Source organism: Cyanistes caeruleus, chromosome 18, assembly GCF_971803275.1.
Source record: "Cyanistes caeruleus chromosome 18, bCyaCae1.hap1.1, whole genome shotgun sequence".
In the NCBI taxonomy this organism is placed as follows: Eukaryota; Metazoa; Chordata; class Aves; order Passeriformes; family Paridae; genus Cyanistes; species Cyanistes caeruleus.
The window spans coordinates 2,958,511-2,984,056 of record NC_141718.1 but is presented as its reverse complement, the minus strand read 5'-3'; the positions used below and the strand labels follow the sequence as shown (position 1 = coordinate 2,984,056).

General features: G+C 44.7%; 2 protein-coding genes and 1 long non-coding RNA gene across 4 annotated transcripts in view; 1 reads left to right on the top strand and 2 right to left on the bottom strand.

The window, feature by feature from the left end:
• LOC111936396 (uncharacterized) overlaps positions 1-4,315 on the bottom strand; it is a 9,321-nt gene extending 5,006 nt beyond the window's left edge. The window contains exons 1-3 of the long non-coding RNA XR_015277628.1: positions 4,039-4,315; positions 3,698-3,952; positions 1,432-1,507 (exon numbers count right to left, since the gene is read on the bottom strand). This is a non-coding gene — a long non-coding RNA (uncharacterized LOC111936396). The remainder of the gene's footprint in view (positions 1-1,431; positions 1,508-3,697; positions 3,953-4,038) is intronic.
• Positions 4,287-22,262, top strand: RHOF (ras homolog family member F, filopodia associated). 2 transcript variants are annotated; one of them, XM_086855396.1, is made up of 7 exons: positions 4,287-4,527; positions 4,680-4,767; positions 10,787-10,896; positions 11,594-11,728; positions 13,771-17,806; positions 19,696-19,828; positions 21,977-22,262. In XM_086855396.1, exons 1-5 carry the CDS (start codon positions 4,363-4,365, stop codon positions 13,933-13,935), a joined length of 663 nt encoding a protein of 220 aa, XP_086711522.1. In that variant the 5' UTR covers positions 4,287-4,362; the 3' UTR covers positions 13,936-17,806; positions 19,696-19,828; positions 21,977-22,262. The 2 variants fall into 2 exon arrangements, with proteins under 2 accessions (XP_086711522.1, XP_023773432.1); XM_023917664.2 differs by lacking the exon at positions 19,696-19,828 and having other exon boundaries at positions 4,288-4,527.
• Positions 15,960-25,541, bottom strand: TMEM120B (transmembrane protein 120B). Its single transcript, XM_086855392.1, has 12 exons — positions 25,398-25,541; positions 23,037-23,155; positions 22,049-22,165; positions 21,248-21,307; positions 20,594-20,689; positions 19,513-19,602; positions 18,986-19,051; positions 18,008-18,069; positions 17,665-17,757; positions 17,206-17,270; positions 16,980-17,048; positions 15,960-16,763 (listed from the first exon to the last, which is right to left on the bottom strand). Exons 1-12 carry the CDS (start codon positions 25,464-25,466, stop codon positions 16,650-16,652), a joined length of 1,020 nt encoding a protein of 339 aa, XP_086711518.1. The 5' UTR covers positions 25,467-25,541; the 3' UTR covers positions 15,960-16,649.
• Positions 25,542-25,546: the final 5 nt, after the last annotated feature.

Here is a 25,546-nt window from a genome sequence, read left to right as displayed (position 1 = left end):
AGGATGATCCTAACCTTGTGTTACCCATATTCCACAACAGAATTTGGCTTGAGAGTTCACGCTTTAGTAAGCAACAGAAACTTGAAACTGCCTCTAAGCACCTACTCTATCAGGATGACATTTTACCATGTTGATTTACTTCAGATTTGTAAAATGGGGTGGTTTTCCCCCACAACTGCAAAGCCAAGAACTCCGTTTCTAATGAAAGGTGAAATTCAAAACACAACACGATGGCCATGCATTTATCAGGTAGGCCATATTGTGGCACCCCTGATTTAAGAGTACCAGAGAAAATAACCAAGAAACAGTTTGTGTTTCCTATAAATAGCTGCTCACCAGGTAGTCATGAGTGTGTGGTTTATGAATAAAGTTTGTCCAAACTACATCAGAGTGCCTGAATATTCTCTGCCTGATTTTGCTGAGTTGTGTGTCTTAATTTGTCTCACACCTCCCCTTGCAGACCCTTGTCCTGTTTTCTTTCCTAACCCTCTGAACTCCCTGGTAGCATTTGGACAGATTTTATATAGAGTTTATCCAAAGATTTCTGCACTGATTTAGTGCAGGCACTACTTGAGCCAAGTGAAACAGGAACTATTTCTAAGGCATGAAAAGGCAGAAAGGAAATTTTCTTATTGAAATATAATTTTTCCATATGACTTAATAGTCTAGAAAGTTAATGCCATTATGGCAGCACATCCCACTGGGAAAAAAATATGGTTTCTACTCAGCCAAACAACAGTGTAATAATGTTTTAGGTTGGGTTAAATGTCTCAGAGACTGGCAGGTGTCACAGCCACCTTGCTTTCAGTGAAAAAGGCAATTGAGAGCCCTTATGGAACAAGGGATTTACATCAGTAGGAGCTACTACACAAAAAAACAGGCACATGGCAAGGTTTGAATAGATGGTGAATCATGTAGCCCAAGGGATTTTTGGGGTGGGGGCATGTGTGTAAAATATCAGGCCATGAGGACCAGATGGTTGAGCTCTGCATGTGCGAGAGGAACAGCGAGAAACACTGCAGAAATGGAGACTGAGAAACAGCTGAAAGTCAAGGACATTGGGGAGCTTTGATTTTGGAAATTGTGTGGACGGTTTAGTGAGGGTCAGAGCAGTGTTGGTACTGTGAGCAAAAGCACAACTGAAAAACAATTTTCTTCATTTGTTCTGTAAGCAGGAGGAATCACTTGAGTAGCATACACCTGCTTTGTCATAGGCTTCTCCTCTCACAATGATTCTGTCACCAGAACTTTGTGTTGTGTGCAGGGACAGTTCAGCTCTCCCACATCATAATTCCCCCTTCCTTCTGTGCCCTATCCATACTAAATTCCATGGGGCAGAGACTCTCCCTCAGTAAGAGTCTGTGTGCACATGACAAGCAATTGTTGGCCTTGTGCAACATCTGAAATTTATCAGAGATTCACTTGACTTACTTGGTAAATTCCATTCCTTAGGCTTTGTCTTTCCTATTGTGATTTTTTTCAAGGCATTCCTCTTGCTCAGTACATGCTGTAGTTAGAATTAATAGTAGAAAACACAAAAAATTAATGTCACTGGTAATGTTAAAAATAAATATTTAAGGCTCTGTCTTCTTATGCACTTTGTTAACTAAGTTTATTAATATTTCCTTGGACATAAATGGGGTTAGTTATTGTTATGCTGAAGTCTTTGTAAACTGGGGTCTGTGTTATGAAGAAAACAATTAAGTGTATTTCAAAAACATAGTTCTGAAGACAATAAGGAAGAACAGGTCCCCATTCTTGTCCAGTTTGTGTTACCAAATAAACTAACAATATGGCTATGCAGCAGATGGTGTGTGCAAACAATATTGAACCTAATCTGTGAGTCTTTTTAGGGGTGTTTTTATAACTAACCTGAATTACCCATCAATACCATCCAGTATAAAAATCACAAACTCCCAGCAGATTTCCTAAGCAGCACAATAACCTTTCACTCCTTCCTAACTTTTTCATTGGTGATCATGAAGCAACAAATTGGCACTAAAGATTGGAGCACGGATATTTTCCATACCCCACTAATGCCCTGGTTTTGTTGTGCTCACTGGGACTCTCCACACACACATTGACCCCTGAGCTGCAGATGTGTAAGCTTTTGATGAAAGAACTTGTGCCAAAATCAATATACAGGCCAAAACAGAACTAGAGAAGGACGCTTACAATTATTGTAATGATTAGATTTGAATTTCACTAATAGAAGGTTGAATCTTCTTCCATTTAAATCAGTGGCACCATTCCATTTCAGATTTTGCATTTTTTTTGAGTCAGCAAAATAGGCTCAGTTTTAGCTCAAACCCAAATGATATGCCTGAAGCACTGCATAGCTGTTAATTAAAATTAAGTACCTGAGACACTGAAATGTTGTACTTCATCCATACAAAGTAGACTCATTACAAGTAGAACATTAATTACTTAAAAACAGTCTTTGGAGTGTTTACAGTTGTATTTGTAATCTGCTCATTTTATGTTGTTTCATCCCAAATCTAAAGGTGTACAAATCTAAAAGTTTCCATAAGTATAAAATGTACAAGAGGACAAAGCTATGAGAAATGTAAAGATTGTTTGGCGAGACTTGGAAAAAGCCCAAAAACAAAAGGAAAAATCAACCCCTCACAAATTAATAATTAACCACATAATATTTTTATCCCCCCCAAAAATCCCCTTTGTGGCAGTAATTGACTTGCAAAAAAACCCCTGAATTCTTCAGTTACAGGAAGACTGCTAACTGTACCTGCTGATTGTATCATATATAGTGTGATACTGGGTTTGAGCCAGGTTCAAATAAATCATTTCAGGATGAAACAAATTCTTTCCTGGCCCATCCATTCCTGTGTCACTGAAATGCTCTCAGCCATTACAGTGGACAGGAGCTGATGGCTTTTCCTGTGTTCCAGATAAGATTTATAAGACTGTGGCTTGTGAAACACTTTTTGACAGTTTCTACATGCTTGCATCAACTTCTTCCTCAATAAAATGGTGAATTTGAAATAGGTGTGAATTTGATCGCTTTTTTATTATTATAATTTGAGCTATATGACACTTTTTTGGGTATTACAGGTCCTTCTTCTGATCTTTTGCAGAAATATCCTTTTCTAGCGTTTTGTTTGCCCTGTGCACAAAGCAGGATCCTCCTTGCCCGAGTGCAGTTGTGTTTGTATTGGGTCTGGAAGGCCATCTAGTGACACAACCGCGCAGGGGAAAATGAAAAGCCCTACTCGAATTGTGGTTTTGGTTTTTTTTTTTTCTTAGTTGAATTAAACAGTTTTGTTACACCCGAACATATCCTTAGGATTTTGGGGCTATTCTCACAAGTGGTATTTAAAAAAAAAAAAAAAAAAAAAAAAAAAAAAAAAAAAAGAAATTAGAGGAAAATTTTATTTCTTAAAAACAAACTTACTTAAGATAGAGCACACTGCTAATTTCTGCCAGAAAAGAAACGTGTTTTTTTAGTGTTGAATGGTGGTAGATTTGGACCTGAGTCCAAAATTCAGTGTCACTCCCCTGACTTGTGCATTGGGACCAAACATAATCCAGCAGTTGTGATTCCCTTCCAGAGCCAAACATACCCAGCTGTTGTGATGCTCTGCATTCCATGGTAGCAAAGAATGCCACGTGGAAGCCTGGGGCCACCACATCTCTGCGATTAAAATGAGAAATTCTAGTTATTCTCATTGCAGCTCACCTTGGGTGGGTGAGCAGATGATGAGCAGAGCTGTCGGTTCTTAGCCAAGCAATAAATCAGCGGAGAACAGGCAGTGAGTCACTGCCAGTGCCAGCACCCAGGTGCCTTTCCTGGGGTGCCTCGGGGGTCTCTGCCTGCCCTCACCGTGCCTGGCACCGCTCGGCCCTCAGGGCTGGACACACATCGGCGTTGAACTGGAGCGGTCCCTCAGCGCTGGCCGCTTGGAGGGACCCAGCTCGGCACTGGAGGGGCTCCCTGTGGGAATAAACGAACGGGAATAAATAAATAAATGAGAATGGGGTGTGTGGGTGGAAGGGCAAAGGGACGCGGCCCGATGTTACCAGGGCATGGAGCCTCGAGGGATTCCCGGCGGGACGGGCGGGCGGAGCAGCCCCGGTGGGTCTGAGGGGACGCGGCCCTGAGGGGCCTTCCCGCCACGACCCCGAGCAGCCGCAGCCCGCCATGAGGTTCGGCCTCCAGGAAAGGCTCCCCCAGTGTCCCGGGGGGCCCGGGCGGGGCCCTGAGGCACCTGAGGCGGTGGCGGCCGCGGCGCGGCCAATCCCCGGCGGGGCGCGGGCGGCTCTGCCCGCCCCGGGCGCGGAGAGGGAGCGGAGCCCCGTCCCGGCCGCGCTGCGCCCTCAGCGGGCCCGCTCCGCTCCCGCTCCATGGAAGCGGCCAACGGGGCCGTGCCCGAGGGCGCGGCGGAGCAGCCCCGCGGCCCCGCGGCCGCCCCGTCGGGCAGGAAGGAGGTGAAGGTGGTGATCGTGGGCGACGGAGGCTGCGGGAAGACTTCGCTGCTGATGGTGTACGCCAAGGGCTCCTTCCCCGAGGTGAGGGGCTACCACCCGCAAGGGGATGGGGTCCGCAGCCGGGGCCGGCCCCAGCGCTTGGGCCCCGCCAGCACCGCTTCTCACAATTACAGAGTCCATTAAGGTTGGAAAAGGCTTCTGAGATCACCGAGATCGTTCTCCTCCCTTTGCAGCAATACGCGCCCTCTGTTTTTGAGAAGTACGCAACGAGTGTGACGGTGGGGAAGAAGGAGGTCACCCTGAACCTGTACGACACCGCAGGTAAGGGGTTCCGCTTTCCCCATGCCAGCCGTGGGGCAGCTCCTCTGCGGCCACTGCCATGGCACCACTCAGGGACATTGGCCTGGGACTGAGCCCAAACCCGGCCCAGCCTTTCGTAACTTCAGGCAAATAAGCAGAAACTGTACTGCTGTAAAATGTTGCTCCGGTGAATGCACCTCCATTTCTGTTACAGCAAATATTTCACTGTCAGCTTAAACTAGACCAATATTTGAAGACCGTAAAGATGGACAGATTTTCAGATTGCTTCTCTACCAGCATAGTTAAACCATAGCATTGCAGGTGAGACTTCTAGAGACTAAAGTACAAACAAACCAACCATCATTACCTGTTGTATATCAATGTGCCTTTCAGAAAAAAAAAGGATCAGTTGTCTAATGGCAACTCTGCTCATTGACTCATTCATTATCTTAACAACCCAATTAATTCAGAAACATCAAATAGCAAACATATCTGGAAGTATTAAAACTCAATTCCCAGATGCAAAGCATAATACAATCAACCAGGAAAATATTTTAATCTGCTGCCATGTGTGATTGAATAGGGAAGGAGAAAAAGGCTGGTTTGTGTTCAAAATCAAAAGGTCGTGGCAGTAAAAGTTATTAGAAAATGCTGATAGTTGTTCAGGTTCATTTGAAGAACTTGTGAAATGGTTTGTGTTCAAATTCACTCAAAGTTCCTGGACTGTTATCCAGCTGTGTTCCTAAATGAACCCTAAAATTGAAACGTACTCCGTTTCAGCTCAGTGTAAATCATCTGTTTCAGTTCAAGCCTGTGAAGTTGTTCCAAATTTACACCAAGACAAATAAAATCTGAATGCAGTCCAGTCATTTTTAATAGTAATAAAACATACCTTCTTGTATACTGCATGTGATAGGTGAAAACATAATTTAAAAAGCTTTTAATCTAGAAGTGAATTTCACTGCTAATTTTTACTACAGTGTAGTAAGATCCTGAGAACCCAATTTGCCAATGTGTCTTCTTGTGTCAGTGTTACTGTTCTAAGTCCATTTAAGTGGGATAACATACTTTCTGCTGAAGAGCAAGGGGTTTGGGTCTAAGTCTTAGAGGAAAAGAGAAGGACTGGAAACTGGTGTGAGCAACCAAAGAGTTAATACAGGGTGTTGGCACCAGGAACCTGCCACTGCACTCATCATTTTTATGTTTGTTTGCTGTCAGTGGGGATTTTTTGCCTGTCACATAGTTCCTAGCTCTCATTTAAAATCCCTGTGCCACACATTCCAGCATTTGCCTTTGGAGTCTCTTCCAGGCTGTAAGGAGCACGGGATGGATCTGGAGATGGGAGTAGGCTGGGCAGGTCCAGCATTGCAGCACCGAGCTCTCCCAAGCCTGGCAGGAGTGCACAGCTCTTTGTGTCTCAGAGTTTAGCTTTGCACAAGACCTGCAGCCACCAGCAGCCCAGGGACCTCTCACTGAGCCTGGTGCTGGTGGCTTACCACAGAATCAGGAGAGTTTGGGTGGGAAGGGACCTTTAAAGGTCATCTAGACCAGCCCCTGTGCAATGAACAAGGACATCTTTAACTAGATCAGGTTGCTCAGGGCCCTGTCCAAGCTGACCTTGAATGTTTTCATGGAGAGAGCAGCCACGGCTTCTCTGGGCAGTCTGTGCCTCATTGTGAAAAAAATCTCCTTTTTGTCTATCACAAGTCTGCCCTCTGATAGTTAAAACCATTAACCCATGTCCTATAATTTCCCTGTTCATGCATGTAGCAGGCAGTGTGTACCTTCCACATTGAAATCAGCTGTAGAAACTGGTTTGGACTAAAGCACTGCCCCACAGAAGAACAGTGGGGTGTATTTTCTCTCTCGTGAGACACTGGGAAGTGGAGCTGCCATTGTTGCCATGAAAGAGCAATTGCTTTCCATCTCTCATCTGGAAACCTTGAAACCCAACATTTTTCACCTCCCAAAACAGCATCATGGCCACAAGGCTACAAATTTCTTGAGGCTGTTCACACTTGTCTCCTCCCTTCCTGTTAAATTTCTTTCGCTTTCCATAAGACACAGCAAGAAAGAAAGCGGGAAGATTGTCACCCAGGTTAAGACATTTGATTGTGAGGGGGGAAAACCTGAATTTTGGTTCTGTTTCAGAGCTGCTTACATAGTTTTATGTTACATATCTGTAAACTCTGTCAAACTCTAATTCAAGCAGCTTTACAGCCTCTTTCTGTAACTGGAAATTTCGCTAGAGGAAGGACTCACTTGAAGCACACATTTTAATCTCATCCTGTTTTTAATATTACAAAACTGCTGTTGAGTTCCTTAAGGGTTAGACTATGACCAAGAGTTGTGTATTTTTAGAATCTTTCTTGGAGCAACACTAAATAGAGCTGGGTGTACTTCAGCATCATGGAAAGGTAAAGGACAGGTTCAGCTCCATGGGCTGCTTAAAATTGGAAGGATTCTTTGTATTGTCAAGTCCTGTGCAGCTTGACCCTTTGAGCTTGTCCTACTTACGGGGAAGGAGGACACAAACAAAAAGCTTTAAGAAACAAATGTTTCAAGATACAAAAGCTATTCTTTTCTTGACAAGAATTTCGGTAACAAATGAACTTAATGGGTTAGTCTAAAATGTACCAGAAAAAGAATTTTTGGTGAGAGCTGTGCACTGTCCTACTGTGTCTTACTCATCAAACACTTCTTGCTGTTGCAAGAAGTTGGTGGTACACATATGTGTAATGGCTTTGTAATGTCACTTGTCTGGTCTGCAAACAACCTTTGCAGCTGCTTTTTCAATTAAAATTTTCCATTTCCAGCTGTGCTTGACAGAGGCAAAGGCACTGTGAGGTAAATGAACTCTGTAGTTTTTCCATGCCAAGGGAGCAGTGTCAATGCTCTAGGTGCAGTTCAGACACGAGGCTCAATTCCTGGTGCAGGCGTTTCTCAGAACAGAGAGCAGAGCACTGCTGAGCTGGGGAGGAAGTAATGCCTCATCATTGTGGCTTCTTGCTCTGCCTGACAGGAAGCACATGCAAGGCCTCCAGTGAGGTTTTTCAGGTCTCTGATGTCAGAAGCATGAGGTCTTCAGAGAAATTTTAAAAGCCAGTGAATGCAAGAATAATTTCTCATAACTTCAACAGGGAATTCATGGCTGAGTAAGACAAAAGCCCCAATTTTTTAATTGACGTGTGCCCCTCCTGCCCCAGGTATCCTCTTCTACTAATTTTCTTCCTGCCAAGAATGTCTGTTTCCCAATTTGTTTTAAACTGAATAGGGAACAAACATAGGCTCACAGGCTTGGCACTTCTTTGGTGATGAATGGGCAAAGGGGTGAGGAAGAGCAGAAAGAGGTTAACATGCACATGAGACCTGTGGTTTCACTTCTGTTCACCCTCAGCCATCACCAGAGCTCCCTCCCCACCTCAGGGCCTGACTGCAGTGATGTGGTTACACAGCATCTCCCAGAGGCACACAGGACTGGGAACTTGGCAGAGAATTAGCAAATTTTAGGTGAATTCAGTTGGGTGGAGTTTTTTCTTTAGAAAAACCCAAAGCCTCTCATGGTACAATGAATTGAGGAAGACAGAGGGGTCACAGATGTGCTCACACGTAGGCAGATACTTAACCAACTCCTCCACAGCATGTTTTGTGTTAACTGGGGAAAGAAAACAGCTACCTGTGTTGGAGGAAGCACTCACAGGGCTTTGCATAGACATTCAGTTACTGCTTAGGTTCACCCCTGTTCCTCCTTTTTAAAACTCTTTTAGTAAAAAGACCTAAATCTGTGCCAAATTAGCTCTGACCACAGACTGAGCAGCTTTATAGAGGGAAAAAAAAAGTCTCTCAGGCCCTTTCTTGCATTTCACCAGCGGCACTTGAGGACAAGGGGTGAAAGGGATTGTTTTCAGAGAGGGGGATGTCTATGTTTAGACACAGCTTGATCTGGGTCCCGTTACATCCTCAGCAGCTGAGGAGCTGCATCTGAGCTCCTAAAAAGCAGCTTTCTTTTCCTTCCCTGTGAGTGCTGCAACCACCCAACTGTAATATAGGTTAAGCAATTGCCACCTTACCTTCCCCCTCTGCTCTCTGCACCCCGCCTTGTCCTGTGCTCTGTATCCAATATTCCAAATATTGCATTTTCTCATGCATTTATTGTTTGCTTAAAAACCCATAACTGCAAAGCTAGATTTTTAAAGATGAAGGAGCAGTTCACCAGGGTATATCTATAGTTTTTGACTTGCAATACAACATGTTGTGTCACATAATTAGACACTTTTTCTGTTATCCCATCCAGGAGAGTGTGAATTTAGAGGTTTGTTCTGATTACAAGCAAATAAACATGATCCTCCCAATGGGACAGCCCTGTCTACCTCACAAATTGCCAACAACAACTCAGAGGACCTTTTAATTTTACAAGCTATGTTGTTAAAAACTCAGAGGCCTGAATTTCAACAAGGAAAACTTTACACAACACTAGTGGAAGTTAGGAGGGAAAAAAAGGTTTGGCACCTGATGCATTTAAGGGATTGTCTCAGCAACAAAATGGCAAATTGGTTGCAAAGAAGTAGATGGATTGGGAGAATAAGAAGGGATAAGCAGTACAGTCTTTGCTCTGAATATTTATACAACATGCATAATTTTGTCAATTGTGTATTATTTCTGGATTAAACCCTGAGAGATCAATCCCTCTTTGTTCTGCACCTTCCCATAGAGCACATGGCTCTTGTGGAAGCTAAAATACAAAGTGGTCCAAATCCAAGATTCCCAACATCTCAGGCAAACTGAGTAATGGCTTATCCAGCAGGGATTTCCTTGGAATAAACTGTATCTCAACCAATCATTTAAACTAAGGAAGGGAGGAAAATACTGTTGTATTATTTGCCTTCTGGTATCTGCAGTTCTTCAGACTGGAAACAAAAGTGTTGGCAAGTGATGAGTACATGATTTTGGACTGAGGTGGGTGCCAGAGTAAGAATCGTTGCTGTAAAGTTGGGGCACACTGAAATTTTCTGCATTTCTTAATTTGAAATATCAACATGAAGATCTGAGATGTGGAATTTCCCTGTAGGGCACCTTCTGGTCTGTGTGTGGATTGTGGTGATAGTGGGAAGGAATTCCCAGCATTCCCAGTCCTTCTCATGGAAATTCAGTACATCACAGGCAATTATCTGATTCCAGCCTCCAGATGATAAATACACCTTCTACAGACTGCTTGAATCATGCTTTCTTCCTTAATAAAGGAAAAAGATTGGGTTTTTTTTCCTGAGCTGCCAGCTGTATCTGGGAATTACTGCTTTCTTGACCTTAATCTCTCAAAGCAAGACACCTTCAGACCCTGGCACAGTGATTACTGTAAGGGGAAGAGTACAGGTCTGAAGCAAATCAGCTTCCTCTTGTCACATCACGTGCTAGAATATCCCTAATCAGAAGTATGACAAATCCCCTGCTTTTCCAGAATTCAGCAGAATTTCCTTAGATCTGCTGGGGAGTCCTGCTTCAAAGGCCAGTTAAGCCTGGCTCATGCTGCAGCATGGCTTATACAATCCTGTGTGTAATCGCTGCTTCCTCTCAGCTCACCAGGCTGGGAAAAGCAAGTTTGCCACTTCACAGGATTCTACTTCACTGTTCCTGTCTGGCAAATACAGTGTTTCTTCTCCTCACAGTATCACATGTGCAAATGATTTTGGGGACTGCCACTGTCAAACTGAAAATGTTTCATAATAATTGTCAGATTCCTCTTGATGACTTTATTTTTGAGCAGCAACTTGGTGGTCAGTGTTTAGAACTGCTCCTAAGTCCTCAGCAAGTGGACAAAGCAGGCTTTTTATTAAAACCCACCAAGGATGTGTTCTGTATTCTAAACCGTCGGTTTTGTCAGTGAGGGGGAATCTCCTGTGCTCAAGAGATGGAATTTTAATTGGCAGTCTGTACAATGATAGTACCATTGTTCTTGATCACAAGTACATGTCTGTACATATCCCCATTGTTCTGCTTGTTCAGGACAGAGATTTCTTCATCCAAACCATCCTGTGTGTTTCAGGGCAGGAGGACTACGATCGGTTACGGCCACTTTCCTACCAGAATACCAATGTCGTGTTAATTTGTTACGATGTCATGAACCCCACTAGCTATGAAAATGTAGCAGCCAAGGTAAGAGGCTTCTAAATGAGTTACACATGCCTGATATATGACAAGATGTCAGATTAGAAATGCTGGTGCTTTTAGTGTCCTGTACCCTGGGCTTGTAGATGCCCAGATCACTCATCATGTGCTGAGCTGCAGGTCCCAGACCTTAGACCTGGGGCTCACCTCACCATGGCTGCTAAGTGCTCAGAACCAGGGCTGACTCTGACTAAAAAGATCAAACACCAGCAATGAAATCACTGTAGCAATGTCACACAACCAACATTGCACATCTTAGAGTCAAGACTACTTCCATCACATGTGTATTTAATTGCAGGGGAGAGGTGAGTGCTGGGATTTCTGTGATGCTCCAAAGCATTCTTGGACATAGCACCAGAAAAACAAAGCAAGACTTAGACCAAATTCTGTTTTTAAATGTGACTTTAGAGGAGCTCCTCAGAATTTAAACAAATGGTAAATAAACATTTTGGCATAGAGACACATGCCACTATGTTTTTATAAAACAGCTGACTTTTTTTGACTTTTAAACATTTCTGGGATGTAAACAGTGCATGTTGCCCCCCCACCTCCTCCCCACTAGACTAACTCCAAAGCTCTGAAATTGCAGCTTACATTAAATGCTGCTTGGCTGTATTGTTTTGATTTCAGGAAACAGACAACAAAATAAAAGCCAGATGTAAAAGTTTTGTTTTTCTACCCCCAGTGGTATCCTGAAGTGAATCACTTCTGCCGGGGTGTCCCGCTCGTGCTGATCGGCTGCAAGACAGACCTTCGGAAGGACAAGGAGCAGCTGCGCAAGCTCAGGGCTGCCAAGCAGGAACCCATCACCTACAACCAGGTAAACATCGGTGTTTCTAAAGTGGTGGCCTCTTGGCAGGAGATAAAGCATGTGATGGCATTGCTCCTCACAGTTGTCATCACAGACATTGCAAAATTAGGTGATCCAGATAAAGAAATGATTGGCAGAACTAACAGGTTTCTGTAAGTTCTTTTTGGAAGTGATCAAATCACCAACCATTCTTAGTGCCAAAGTAAAGAGAAATATGAACAGTTTTAAAGGACACAGCTATCTACCTTCTATGCTCATTACATCTCATTCTTCTTTCATAGCTGGGTTATTACTGTTGCAAGTTTGTAAGCCTTAACAAGTTTGCTGGTCTTCCTTCATAATTGTTATTAGCCTACATGGCAGCCATCACTGATGCTTTGATCAGTACTATGGTAAAGATTGGAGATGTTAAGAAACAATTCCAGTATTAAATACACTGACTGCTTTTCAAATCCTACTTAAAAATAAATCCTTTCAAGGACAATAGCAAGAACATCTGCAAGGTTTCTCTGACATGAGTTTTCTTTGAAGTCTCTAAAGTAATCTTAAGAAAACTACATATTATCAGTAACTCTAAGTATTATGAAGCAGTGAGATTTATGAGTAGTGTTATGTCACTGGCATAGCTGTCCTAGGTGCAGGAGAAATAGTGATGGAACAGCTTGTCCCATGTCACACAAGACCTTTCTGCTCTGGTCCTTCAATTTTTCTTTTTCTTTTTTCTGGACTGTAAAGCCATCCTTCTCCTCTCACCTCAGAGCAAGAACAGCAGCTTTCAAACTGAGACACACGTCCAGGGAACAGGGTCAAGTGCACGATGACCTTGAGTGAATCACCACTTCTTCTAAACAGGAAAATAAACTGCAACTGCATCACTATGAAACCATGCTGGGCCTTTTAGTTTGTCTCCTTTGCACACAAGATGAGGTCCCAGCCTGTCGTTGTGAGCAGTTGCAGATTGTCCCTTGTTTGCATGAATAAATCCCTTCATCATCCTCACATGAGAGAGGTTCCAAGCAAGCAACAGACACTTCTGAGTCTGCTGAGGCCTCGTGCAGTTAAACTCAAGGACCCACATGTTATACAATCTGTGTCTCCTATGTGAGCCCTCTCACTTGGTTTTTCCTCCCTAAATATGCTCTACCTCAGTTTTTTACAGCTGATGGCACCTTGAGCCACATGACATGATGCTTCCCATCAGAGGATCTGAACAGTATCTGCCACCACTGCAGCTTGCAAACAACTGGAAGGAAACAAACTGCTTCCCCCCTCTCCCAATAAAAGCCCAAGTGATCCCACTCCCAGAGATTGTAATGAATAAATGCAGAGTCTGTAAGCCATGGGTTGCAGATCTGGAATTCACAGTAAAAGGCTCACAAGCATTCAAACCTGGGGGCTGGCTCTGCAGGGACAATAAAAGGATCACAAGTAAGAAATCACTGCTTTGTCTGTAGTGATTTCACACAACCAGCATTGCATGGAAATATTTTAGATTCAAGCCTGTTCCCATTGCATGGCTGAGAAATGCAGGCACCCGTTTGTTTTCATGAGGATTTTGGCTGAGCCCCTGTGATGCTTCAAAGCAAAAGTCAAGGTTCTTGCATGTGCACCAGCAAAACAAGACAGATTCTGTTCTTGCATGTGACATTCATTACTAAAGGTGACATTACAGAATAGTTAAGGTCAGGCCTGAAAAAAATACCACCATGTAGACATCTTATCCTCACTTAAGTACCTACCTCAGCATTTAGTTTAAAGAAATACAATACTGGGAATATTTTTGTGCTGTCAGGACTCTGCATCTCAAGAGTCTCTAATGCTCTGAACTCTTAGGCCAGGCTTTGGTTCAGCATAATGGAAAAACCCCAAGTTTATTTACAGTGCTTCAGTTTATTACCAATGCCACTCACACTCTAGCACTGCACTCAGAGGCAGCTTCTTTCTTCACAATTGCAAAGATGTACAAATTAATTCCCTTTCTTCCCAACTCACCTTCCTTTCCTCATCCACCAAACTTACATCTTTTCTTACCTTTTGTTTGTTCTTCCCAGGGTGAGGCAGCTTGCAAGGAGATTAACGCAGAAATTTACCTGGAATGCTCAGCAAAATGTCGTGAGAACATAGAAAATGTTTTTAAAGAAGCCACAACCATTGCACTGGGTGCCATGAAGAAAGCCAAGCGCCACAGGAAACAGAAAGTGTGCTCAGTGTTATGATCTGGACTGAACGAGAGCCAAGTGATTCAGATTTTATAAACAGTTTAACTTTAAAAACTTTTTTTTTTACATGTTTGTATTCCTAGGATAATTTTTATTTTAAAAATTTAATTATTTTTAGTATTTTTGCACTTTTGTTACACTGTTCTCAGAGTTTTCAAAGCTGTTTATCACAGTTAACTCATGCTGTGTGCCTTCACCCATCTGGCTTTTGCTTCCAAGTGTGAACAATTCACTATTTAAACTGCAATGAACAGCAACTGCTACTATATAACTTAGTGTTGGGGTTTTTCTTCCTCTGCAAAATAATTGTGGCACATTAGAGCTACAATTTACTGCCTTTTTCCAGTAGAAAACTCATATATTTCAGAAGCAATGTTAAAGCAGCTCATCAAGCACCTTTGAAGAAAAAATTTTTGTCTTAACATTTTCAAGTTAATTAATTTGGTGGCAATGGCCTGAGTTGGCCTCAAGCTGTCTCCTGAGTGCAGATGGAACATCCACCACCCCCTGGACCAGCTCTGCAGACCTGCACCTCAGAGTTCTTCAAGGCCTGCTGCTGGAATGGAAAGTGGCATTTATCAATGGAAAGCCATCAGTTGCTCCAATTAAATGGTGGAGTATCATGGGAAATGGTTAATTTACAGCACTTGAATTTAGAAGTACTCCAAGCAGCTACTACATGTAATGTTAAGTCAGTCTTATGATAAACATTTACAGCTTAATACAAGACAGATGCAAATCATGGTGCACACTGAAAGAAAAATTCATTCACTCATGAAATCATCTCTACTGGTATAAATTAAAATTCTTCCTTTTGTGATGAAGGTGTCAGTTGTCTAAGGATCAGGGAGGCTCCCACTGCACACCTGGTACATGTGCCTCGTACCTCCTGGTTCTTTTGCACATCTCCTCACTGAGATCTGATTTTAGTCATCAGAAAGCAAACCTGAGAGGGGAAATGAGACTCCTGCAGTACAGGTGAAAGCTTTCTGTGTAAGGCAAACTGTACGTGACCAGCTGGTGCAAAACTGTTTTGGAGCAAGCCACCATTATTGTTTTACATGCAGAGTAAACAGATCTTGACTCTTGAAAAATCTTTTTCTTTTCATTTTTCTCCTAACTTGTTTTGATTTAATTAAGGTTTGTGAATACCTATGAGCCTAAAAAGGGGAAGTTTAATTAATTGGAAGTTTGTGCACATCCTTGACTATACAAAAACCTTGAAGAATTGTGCAGCCTTTTCTTCACTTGTCACTAAAAGAACCACCCTTCACCTCACCCAGTACAGAACTGAAACACCAGTGTTCAGGAAGTGACCCATTCACCATCAGCTCCACAGTGGAAATCTCTCTGGCTTTTTTAATCTGAGTTTCTCAGGTTGCAGAACTCACGTTACTCACCCCTGCAGAACCAGGTTCCAGCATAATACAACAGATCACATAAACAGCAAAATACAGCCCAACTGGTGTGAAAACTGTTGAAAATATGCAAATTGCAGTTTATTGTTCATGCCCACAGGACAGTGGCATGGCAAAGGTAATTGTTTTACCTAGTTTGCAGCAACAGAACTGATGAATCCAGCTCAAGCCTGTGGTGCATTATCTGTCCCCTCGTGAGCAGACTGGGGAGGAGGGCACTGTTTTCCACTCACACTGCCAAAGAATGTGCCCAGTTTGGGCTTTGTGCTGGTTCAAAGGGAGACTTCACTGCTGTGAGAGACACAGCCCAAGGCAGCTCAGTGCTGCAGCTGCCTGAGGAGGTACAGCACCCAAAAAAAGGGTGTTCAAATGAGTGACTGTAAAGTCAAGCAGCACAAGGACTGTAGCAGGGTAGCAGTCAGTGTTTGTCCCCTGCCATCCACTTGACCCAGTGTTTCCATTCTCTTCAGCATTGGTACACGTGCAGCATCTAAAGACAGTATTTAATATCTGAGCTGAGTCTGTCCTCCCCCTTTCCAGAACCATGCCTCAAAAACCAACCCAAGGGCTGTGTGTTTGTTACAAAAAGGGGGCAGAGGCAGCTGCATATTGAATGGTTTATTTTAGGTCCTGTCAGGCCTGGACAAATGACCTGGTCTCCCTGGAAAAGGACTAGCAGACATCCCTGCCATTTAAAAACTGCTTTTGCTTGCATGATTTTGTTTCCAAAGGAGGAATTTCTCTTCTTTAGATAGCTTTTTAGAAGTGTATATAGCAGCAGTATGGTACAAAGATGAGCATTTTCTTTTCACAGTACACATAGTTAGTATTGCCACTGAGAATATGCCTTAAACAAATGCCTTAAAAAACAGCATTCGCTCTGTATTACTGATCCACCCAGAGTGTTCATAAATCTCAATAAATTCAAAACCCAGAATTTAAATAATAAAACTGGAAAGTGTCAGGTATCATTCCAGAATTGGAATTACAGTAGATCCCACATTTTCCCCAACACTGGCACTTTGCCAGGCAGGTGCATGCTGCTCTATATACAGAACAAAAATCCCAGAAGCAAATACATTTTATATTAAATATACATAAATAGCAGGAGTGTGACTGTAGAGCCATGCTTGCATTAATACTGAGTCTGTGCTGGCAGAGTCCTTCACCAAACACAGGGACAGGAGAGTCCTTCCGAGCCCATCCATCGCCTGGCTGGGGTTGAGCAGGATCTGTCCCAAACCCAGCCCTGCTGGGGACAGAGAGATAGATGCACACTGGGAACAGGGGGAGTCACAGCTTCTTCACCTTGTCTTTGTTCTTCTGGAGTTTAGTGTGCACCACCTTGAGAGTAGTGAGGAAGTTCCCGAGGAAGAGCAGCAGGAATGTGAAAGCCAACACAAAAACCTGAAAGGGGAGAGGAAGCAGCTTTTATTACCTTGTAATATTACAACATGGATTATATTCAGTACTGCTGGGCTCTGCCAGACACAGAACAGGACCTGTGCTACATTATCCTGAGATATTTGAATGAAGTCAGAAGCCCAAATATCTTTCAGGACGTGGTCAAGCACCCCCTCTCTGCCCTGCTCTGTTCTGCTCCTGAGCAGAGCCAACACGCACCTGCCATTCTTTGCATTCCTTGTGCCTTGACAATCTGAAAAGCGTGATTGCATTGTACAGCTGCCAGAACTGCAAAGGGGAAGAGAAAAAGGCAACTTAATTACAAGCAAAAAGAATTAAACCTTGGATACATTCATCATGGTTGCCTGTGATCCAAAGCACCTTTGAGGGGGGGTGCAGCAGCAGACATTGTGCCGCAGAGGGAGGAGGGCATCATCCAACTTACATGCCCGAAGAACAAGAAGGGAAGGAGAAATGTCAGCCCCCTCCACATCCAGGACTGAAATCCTTCTGGAAAAGGTTGACAGAAGAGGCAGAGCATGAGCATAAAGAGCCAGGACTGGACCTACAGCTGTTCCCCTCCCAGACCACCCCATGAGGGCTATTCTTGTCAAGTAAAAATATTTTCTTGAAATTGCTGTAGTTGGAGAAGGATGAAGTTGGGGATGACCAAAACCTCCATCTTAGTCTCCTCAAATGCTGACAAAGCACAGATACTTCTGCTCCTGACCCACAGGACCCAAGGAGGGGGATAAAAGCCTCGCTACCCTTCCTGCCTTGGGACACAGGCAGGTGGGCAGGGGACAGCTCTGCAATGTCAGGGCACACAGCCCTCTCCCTCTCTATCAGTGCATCCAAAACCTGTGCAGAAGCAGGGCAAAGAAAGCATAGCAAGAGACCTCACCTACTGTAAGGTCCAAGTGGTTTCTCTCCCCCAAAGCCCGGAGCCTATAGAGGCAGCCCCTTTGGTAATAATACTGTAAGAACTGAACACAGCCTGGAGAAGGAGAGAGAAAACATCACTACATTGGTTATTCAGAAGTGTGGTAAGTATCAAACTACTTTAATAATGTTTAATCCAACAGCATTTAATTATTGCTTATATTTATGGATTTCGTATTTGTACACTATCTTTATATTCCTACGGTTTGATATTCCAGTATTTACCAAACAAAAGTGTTTTCTTCTAAGCACATATGACACAAAATTAATTCATCCCTTGAATTAGCAAGGTAAGATATACTCACTCTGAAATATTGAAAATGCTAAAAATTGACTGCGAAACATCTGATACATGAGTCCATCTGGCCTGGAAGCAGAACACAGGGGAGGTCCATTAGTTTGCTAAAAGCATCCAATGCATCCAACCCTTCCCCTTCACCACCAGGCCTGATCCCATTAGCAAATGAACCAGCAGCTGGTACCCAGCCCATTCCACCCATTGAGAGGTGCTACAGCCACACAGGAACTGCTCTCATTGATTAGGTTTCCCCTCTCTAACAAGGATAAATGCTGTCCCCTCTTATCCATTATCAGTTTTCTCCAGGCAGCAAAGCCATTCGGCATTATCTGCATTGAGAATTCGAGCACTCAAACAGGGGGTGGTTGTGCTATTTATCCTGAGGGCAGTTCAGGATAGATGGAGGGGAAGAGACCTTCTGCCCCAGCCACTATGTCAGCCCCTTACAGATACAGGAGAAGAAGCTTCTGTTGTTTTAAAACGATTTTTAATAATTAACTCATCACTTCATGCCCAAGTTGAGACAGGTTGCACGGGGGGTGCATCGTGGGTTGTCTGACCACCACCACCACCCACAGCAAGGCAGTAACTTGCATTTTTGGCTTTAAACTCTGTGATTAAGGCTCAGAAAAGGCACCAAGCATTCATTTTGTGGTGTCCTTCCTCTATAGCAAAGTGCTGCTTGTCTCCTTAATTACAGAGACAGAAACTGGGAGACTTACAGAGATTTTGCTATCAACAGCCCAACTACAGCCACAGGGTTTGCATTTATTTCTATTTTTTTTTAACTAGCAATGTAAATACAAACTTGCAGCGTTGTGTTTATCACTGAAAACATCTGTAACATCAAACAAATATTAAGGCTGACACTCTGCCATGTGTCCTGTGGCCACAGCTTCATGGTCACGCCGGATTTAAATGCTCAGATGATATAAACACCATGAAACAGGCTTGAAGGACCTCGAGCAGGCAGGAGCAGACTCACCACGTTAACATCACTCCAGACAGGAACGTGGAAACGTAGTGATGAGACACCCACCAGCCTTTGATCCTGAGCAGAAAAAAACATGGCAGTTAGACAAGAAACATGGATTTCAGCACTGAAGTCCAACCTCACAGGCAAAAAATGATCCAAAAAATGGGAACAAAGCAGATGTCCCAACTCAAGCACAAGGGATGCTGTGGCAGTTCCAACCAAAGATGTGTGACCTCTAACAAAAGGCAGCACACACACCCCAGAGCACATCTACAGCTAACCCACAGCTACCAAAACCAGCCAACACTTTGGACCAATAACTTAGGGACTCTCAGGAACTGCAACTGCTCTTTCCCCAAACCTCAGGTGCCCTTGGAAGTGACCAGGGAGGAGGAGAGAGACAAAAGACTCTGCAGAGAGGCCATCAGCATCTCAGATTTGCTGGGCTTCAGTGCCAAGCTGAATCCCTTTTTGTTGCTTGGTTTTTTTCTAAGGACATTTGATGCTTTCCATGGTTTTTGCAGGAGGCACTGTACCTTGAGCCATTGCTAATGAGAATGCTTTCCCGTATCGTCAGCGTGCAGTAATACCACACCAACAGAAAGTTAAACACTTCATCTGTCACCCTGTTAAACAGAAAAAACAGAGTAAAAAAACATCTTGTTAATTATAAAGATGCATTTTAAAAATCCCTATTTTTCCTTTCTCTTCCTGGGTAGATGAAAACCTGCCCAAGTGAAGCTATGGACACAAAGTCCCATCCTGAACATCTCTAACCCGCATGCAGCACTGCCAGGCTCCAGGACCCTTTCCCCTGTGATTCAACACTGCAGATCCTGAGCTGATAAGCAGGTATGCAGGGATGACATTAAGTGCTGCTCAAGGAGAGAAAGCACCACAGAAGCAGCAGATGATCCAATTTAGAGAGGCCTTTCCAGGCTAATTCAATGAGGAGATTCCATGAGATCTATATAAATCCAATCAACTAAAAGAATGGAAGAGCATTATGCTCTGGGGCAAAAAACCCAAAACACCAAAACTTTATTTTGTCATTTGCAAACTCCTGACACCAAAGGAATTTGGGACAGCCTCTGCACAGGGCAACATCATTCCTGGGATGATCCTGTATTCACCCAGACACACATAGACCATAGTGGAAGTGCATGGCTGCAACACCTTCCTGGTTTTTAATCAAAACTGAATAGTGGAAGCTTGTTGGTGCTCAGACACTTTATCACAACCTAGAGATAATGCTTCAGGTCTGATTATTTCACACATATTCTCTTTTGTTACCCCAGAGCTGCAGCACAGTGTTGGTTCTTGCCTGGACAACCCATAAGCAAAACCAACTGTTCCCAAGGACAGCTTGATGCCAGAATAACAACATCATCAGAAAACACAATGTTGGGCTTCCTCAGTTACAAAAGACTCTTTTAAAAAGGAAAAATAATTAGATAAAGTATAGCTCCTGCCAGAGCTGCAGGTGTCCTGCTGTCCAATTGCTCAAAGCCTTAACACCACCTGAGCTGTCTCACTGTCCTTAACAGTACATAAGATAATTCAAACCCAGCACAATTATATGCAAAATACTTGATAAGAAATAAAACTGCAGCTGACCTGTAGTGGAGAAAAAATCTGCAGGCAACAGCCCCGAGTAACAAGATTATTGTCAGATAAAGTTTGAACTTCTCATACTCGTCCTTGTAGGCAAACCTGGAAGGAAACAGGTGCTGTTTATGGACACAAACAGATGTTTGACTGGAATGTGGCTTCACCTTTTCCAGACCACAAACAAAGCTAAATGCCAATCCAGAGACAGAGGTTTTGCTGAAACACTTAGAAAACAGACAGTGATGAAAGGCAGCGTTCTGCCTGCAGGGAGGGTCTGTCTCAGCTGCAACACAATGCCTTAAGTGCATCAGAGCTGGTTGCTGGGTTGGCACAACAAGATTTAAAATATACATATATATCTCCATTTTCTGGAGCATTGTATGCCTAGAAGTCACAGTACCATTTTTCATCACTAAAAAACTCCAAACACTTTTACCATTAAGGCCACAGGCTGAGCTGGACTTAAAAACAAGCGATGGATGGAATCAATTTGAGCTATATAAGATGTTTGCTTATCCCCATGTCATAGTCCAATCACCCACCCTCAACATTTCACTTATCAGGTCTAAGAGAAACCCATTCCCCTCTCTGAGCTTCAGTCCACACCCACAGCTGGCCCCAGAGAAATCCAAATTCACACATGTGGGGAGGCTCACTCACTTTGCTTGGTTGCTCAGGAGAGTGACATTCACATTTCCCAGCACCAGATTTAAGTACAAGCTGAAAGACAAAAGCCAAGAGCAGACCCAAGTAAGTTGTTTTATTTGAACAACACAGGATGATCTAGATCAAGATGATGAGGCAGTGGCTCTGCCAAAGCCACGTTTGCTGGAGGTTTTTAATTAAGACAGACTGGAGGGAAAGACTACAGAAGAGGTTTACACGTGGAAGTATTGGTCAGCACTTCCAGGAAGTTACTGAAAAGGTTTATTTTCCTGGTCCCTTTTTTTGCACTACAGTCTAAGGGCAATATATGTAGTGTGTACTGTCCAAACCCAAATACAGGGAGGATTTGGAAGAAAAGTTTCTTAGAAACTTCTGGGGGCTTCAGCACCACACAGTCCTTGACAACTGACATAACTCTGTCCTAGAAAACCCACTTGAAGAAAAAGTTACAGTTGGTCAAAAATATTATTTAAAAAAAAAAAGAGAAAAGTCTTGTGCTGATTCAGCCCTCAAAAAATTACCCCAGGAAAACATCAGTGTGGAACACTGGCACAATCCCTTGCCAGTGCAGGTTACTGTCATTTTAACAGAAAACCTGCACTGCCCACACACATTTACATCCACTCACAGCTAATGAATTCTGTGTACAACTGACACAGCAGCTCAGCAAGAGATTTATGACTAATCCAATTTTACATGTCTTTCTTTAACCTTTTCCTTCAGGAACAAAGCGCTGTGAACATTTAAAAATCCAAAATTCCTGGAGCGCGCGAGCCTCCCCGGCGGAGCACGCACCCGTTCCTCTTGGGCAGGTAGGCTTCCATGTCAAAGAAGACATTCTGCCTCTCCTTGATCTGGCTGCTGATCTCCTGAATGAGAGCAAACTCCTCAGGACTCGCTCTGGGCTTGCACCTGCAAGAACACAGAAACAAGATATTCCTGTTCATGTTTTCACCTCCTTTTTATTTGAAGGAAAATAATGTTGTCATAAAACCCAGGTTGTTATAAAGTTGGCTCTGTGAGGTGATGCACTTTGCTCCTGTAGTTCTGAGGCACCATTTGGTTTATCACAACTTTATTTCACTGCCAAGTTTATGCTGCTGTAGGTTACTTCAACCAGCTGATTTATAAATCAGCTTCTCTTTTCATCAGCTCAGTGACAGGATCGCGTGGGAATATTGTGCTTTTCTGAAGGAACTCCCTCCACCCTGGGAACTTTGTGCGTGGTTTCAGGCACTGCCCTTGCAGAGGCTGCAGCTCTTCAGGCATGAAAGTATTTCAGGACATAACAGGACACAGAGCTGATGATTTACTGACAAACTGTGGTTTTAGTAATTAGTGTTAACCAGAGAGCAGCAGAGCCAGCAGCCTGTGGTGTCAGAGGTGCTGTACTCAGGCCTGCACACAAGGAATTCAGCACATGGCTCCTGGGATCAGCCAAGCAGCCAAAAACAGTTCCCTCCTGTAAATCCACCCAGGAACAAGGTACACCTTCAGGTTCAAGGACTGATATTGCTCTTCCAGTGCAGTTTACAGAGCAAAGCACAGCCAAAAGCTGCCCAGTCCTGCAATGTACAGCATGCACTGCAAGGATGAAACCCACACCAGCTCCCTAAAACTTCTTTATTTACAGGATTCCCTCTCTCATGCAGTATATTCTATTGGGTGTATTCTATTTAGCACTGCAACATAGATTGTCTATTAAAAGTGCTAAAAATCCAAGCATTTCAGCATTTGGGAAGGAGAAATATCTCATCCCTGCCTCCTCCACTCTCCAGGTTACCGTTGCAGGCTGTGCTTCAGATCCCTCAGTGTCTTCTTCTGCCGGTGTATGGAGCTGCTGCAGGCTGTCTGCAAGCCAGTGACTTCTTCCAGTTTCTGCCTGTAAACTTTGTGTGTTTCCTGCAGGAGAAGAGGAGATGATTGGTAGGAAGAGCCCTTCTAGATTATTCACAGCATTTGGTCCTTACCTCCAAGTGAAACAAGGAAAATCCTGTTTTTATGGGATACAACAGGCACCCCTTTAACAAGCAAGGAGGGGAGATGCCAAACCAGTACAGATACAATAGGGCTTAAATGGACATTGATGAAATTCCTGCAAGAGGAAAAGCATCCTCTACACTCATCTCATTTCCTCTTCAAAGAGCTTTCCCACTCAGGAGCTCCTCTCTCCCATCCCACCCTGCAATGGAGCCCCTAATCCTTGAATCCCCTAATCCTCCATTTGATCTTGATCCATGCCCATCAAATGGTGGCTAAATCACAGAGCAGGCACTCCAATTTCACAGCCAGATTAAATCTTGGAGAAAAGAAATGGGGACCTAAAGAAAGGGGCAGGGGGGAGGAGAAAGACACAACACCAGGCACAAATTCGTGGCTGAGGGTTTAGGCACCTCCTGGCCACAACTGCCATCCCAACCCCACAGATATTCAGGCAACCTACTGCTCCTTATTCTGGTTTAAAGAGCTGAACTGATGTCCCTGCCTGTGGCCTCAGATGCTCCTGAGAGGAATTGCTTTATCACAGCTCATTGGTCCCCTGAAGCCCCCAATTAGTGCTCAGCAGTAACGAGGACACACCAACTGCAAACCCATCGAGAGGAGCCTCTGCTCTCACCCCTCCCTGCACTTCAGGATACCTGGGCTCTACTTTTCCACCCCTTGCGAGGATTTCACCCCTTCCCCATGAGGAAGGTCTCAGGAAGGGCTCCCCAAGAACCAAGCAATGACCTCTGGGTCAATTTTAAGACCTATAATAAGCTGGAAAACAAAGTTTGCAGAGTTAGTGCCAAGAGACAGTGTGGGTTACATGGGTGCTTCACCTACCAGCACACCAACAAATTCCCACCGCTCTTTCCAGAGCATAAACATGGTGGTGAAACCACACAAACCAAATCTTTGCTCTCCTCCTTGCTAGGACCCACCTGGTAGCTGCTCTTTATTTACAAGAACAATCCAAAACAAGTTCCAGTATCTGATTTCAAGACCTTAATAACCAAACCCCTACAGTCACTGCAGCTCTCAGCGTTTCAGGCTCACTTTGATTTTGCTGAGCACACCTCTACAGCACTAATCCCTGGTCAATGACACCTCGACCACCAGCAGCTGCCAGCCCACCAGAAAGTGTTTCTACTTTCCTTTTACAGGTGGGGAAACTGAGGCAGGGACAAGTCACTGACATTTACTGTGGTTTAGGTCAGATTCAGGCAGGGAGCTTGTCAAGAAGGTGCACACAGCAAACGGGTGACCAACAAAACCACACCAGCTGCTCTCCCCCAGCACCCAACCCTTGTTTCTGCTAACGGGAGTACAACCTGCACTGAGCTTTAATTAAGAAACAAACTAAATCTGGAAATCACACTTTCGTTCTTTGCATGCACGTTCTGTTTAACAGTCTAAAAGAGGCTAAAACAGCCGCCAGAGTGAGAAGCCGGTTGTACTTTAAAACTGGCTTTAAGATTTAAAGCACGTGTATAGGTGCAGCACTGATGACAAACAGGGAAGGAAGGGAAGGTTTCTGGAGGTAAAAGCATCTTGCAGAACGGGTCCTGGCCCCTACTCCGAGGCCTTTCCGTCCCTCAATGCACTTTTGCAAGATGGAAAAACAGCACTTGGACCCGTCGTATCCCAGCACGGGAAATCAAACTCCGCCAGGAGATGCTGGCGGGACAGGCGCTGCCTGCACCGCTCTTTGCACCACGCCACGGGTGCACAACCGCACCGCGTCCCCTTTTCCCATCCTTGTTCCAGCAGCGGGAACCGCGGCACCACATCTTGGTGCATCCTCAGAGGGAGCTGGGGCACGGCCGTGGCTCGGTCTGGGCTGCCCCGTGCGCTCGCAGCGTGGGGGTAGCGGGGCACAAGCTGCCGTGCAGGGATGCACATCCGAGCACCGCTGCGCTCCGTGCGGGCACCGCGCACCGAGCCTGGCCCGCACCTCCGGCTGCTCCCGCCGAGCCGCCCCGGGGATGCGGCCGGTGCTGGGGACCCCCGGTCCCGCTCCTGCCGGCGGGGGGCGAGCCGGGGCCGGCCCCGCGTACACACAGCGAAGCGGAGCCGGCAAGGGCAGCGCGGGGGAAGCTGCGTCCGCGCCGGCGGGGGAGGCACCGCGATGCCCCGCAGGGCCCCGCCGCCCCCCGCTCACCTGGAGCTGCCGGAACTCCTCCTCCAGCTCCCGCCACTCGCCAAGGCACCGCTCCAGCTGGTCCCGCATGGCGCGGGGCCGCGCCAGCTCCCCGGGCCGCCGGCGCGCGCCCGCCGCCCGCACCCGCGCGCCGCGTGCGCCGCTGACGT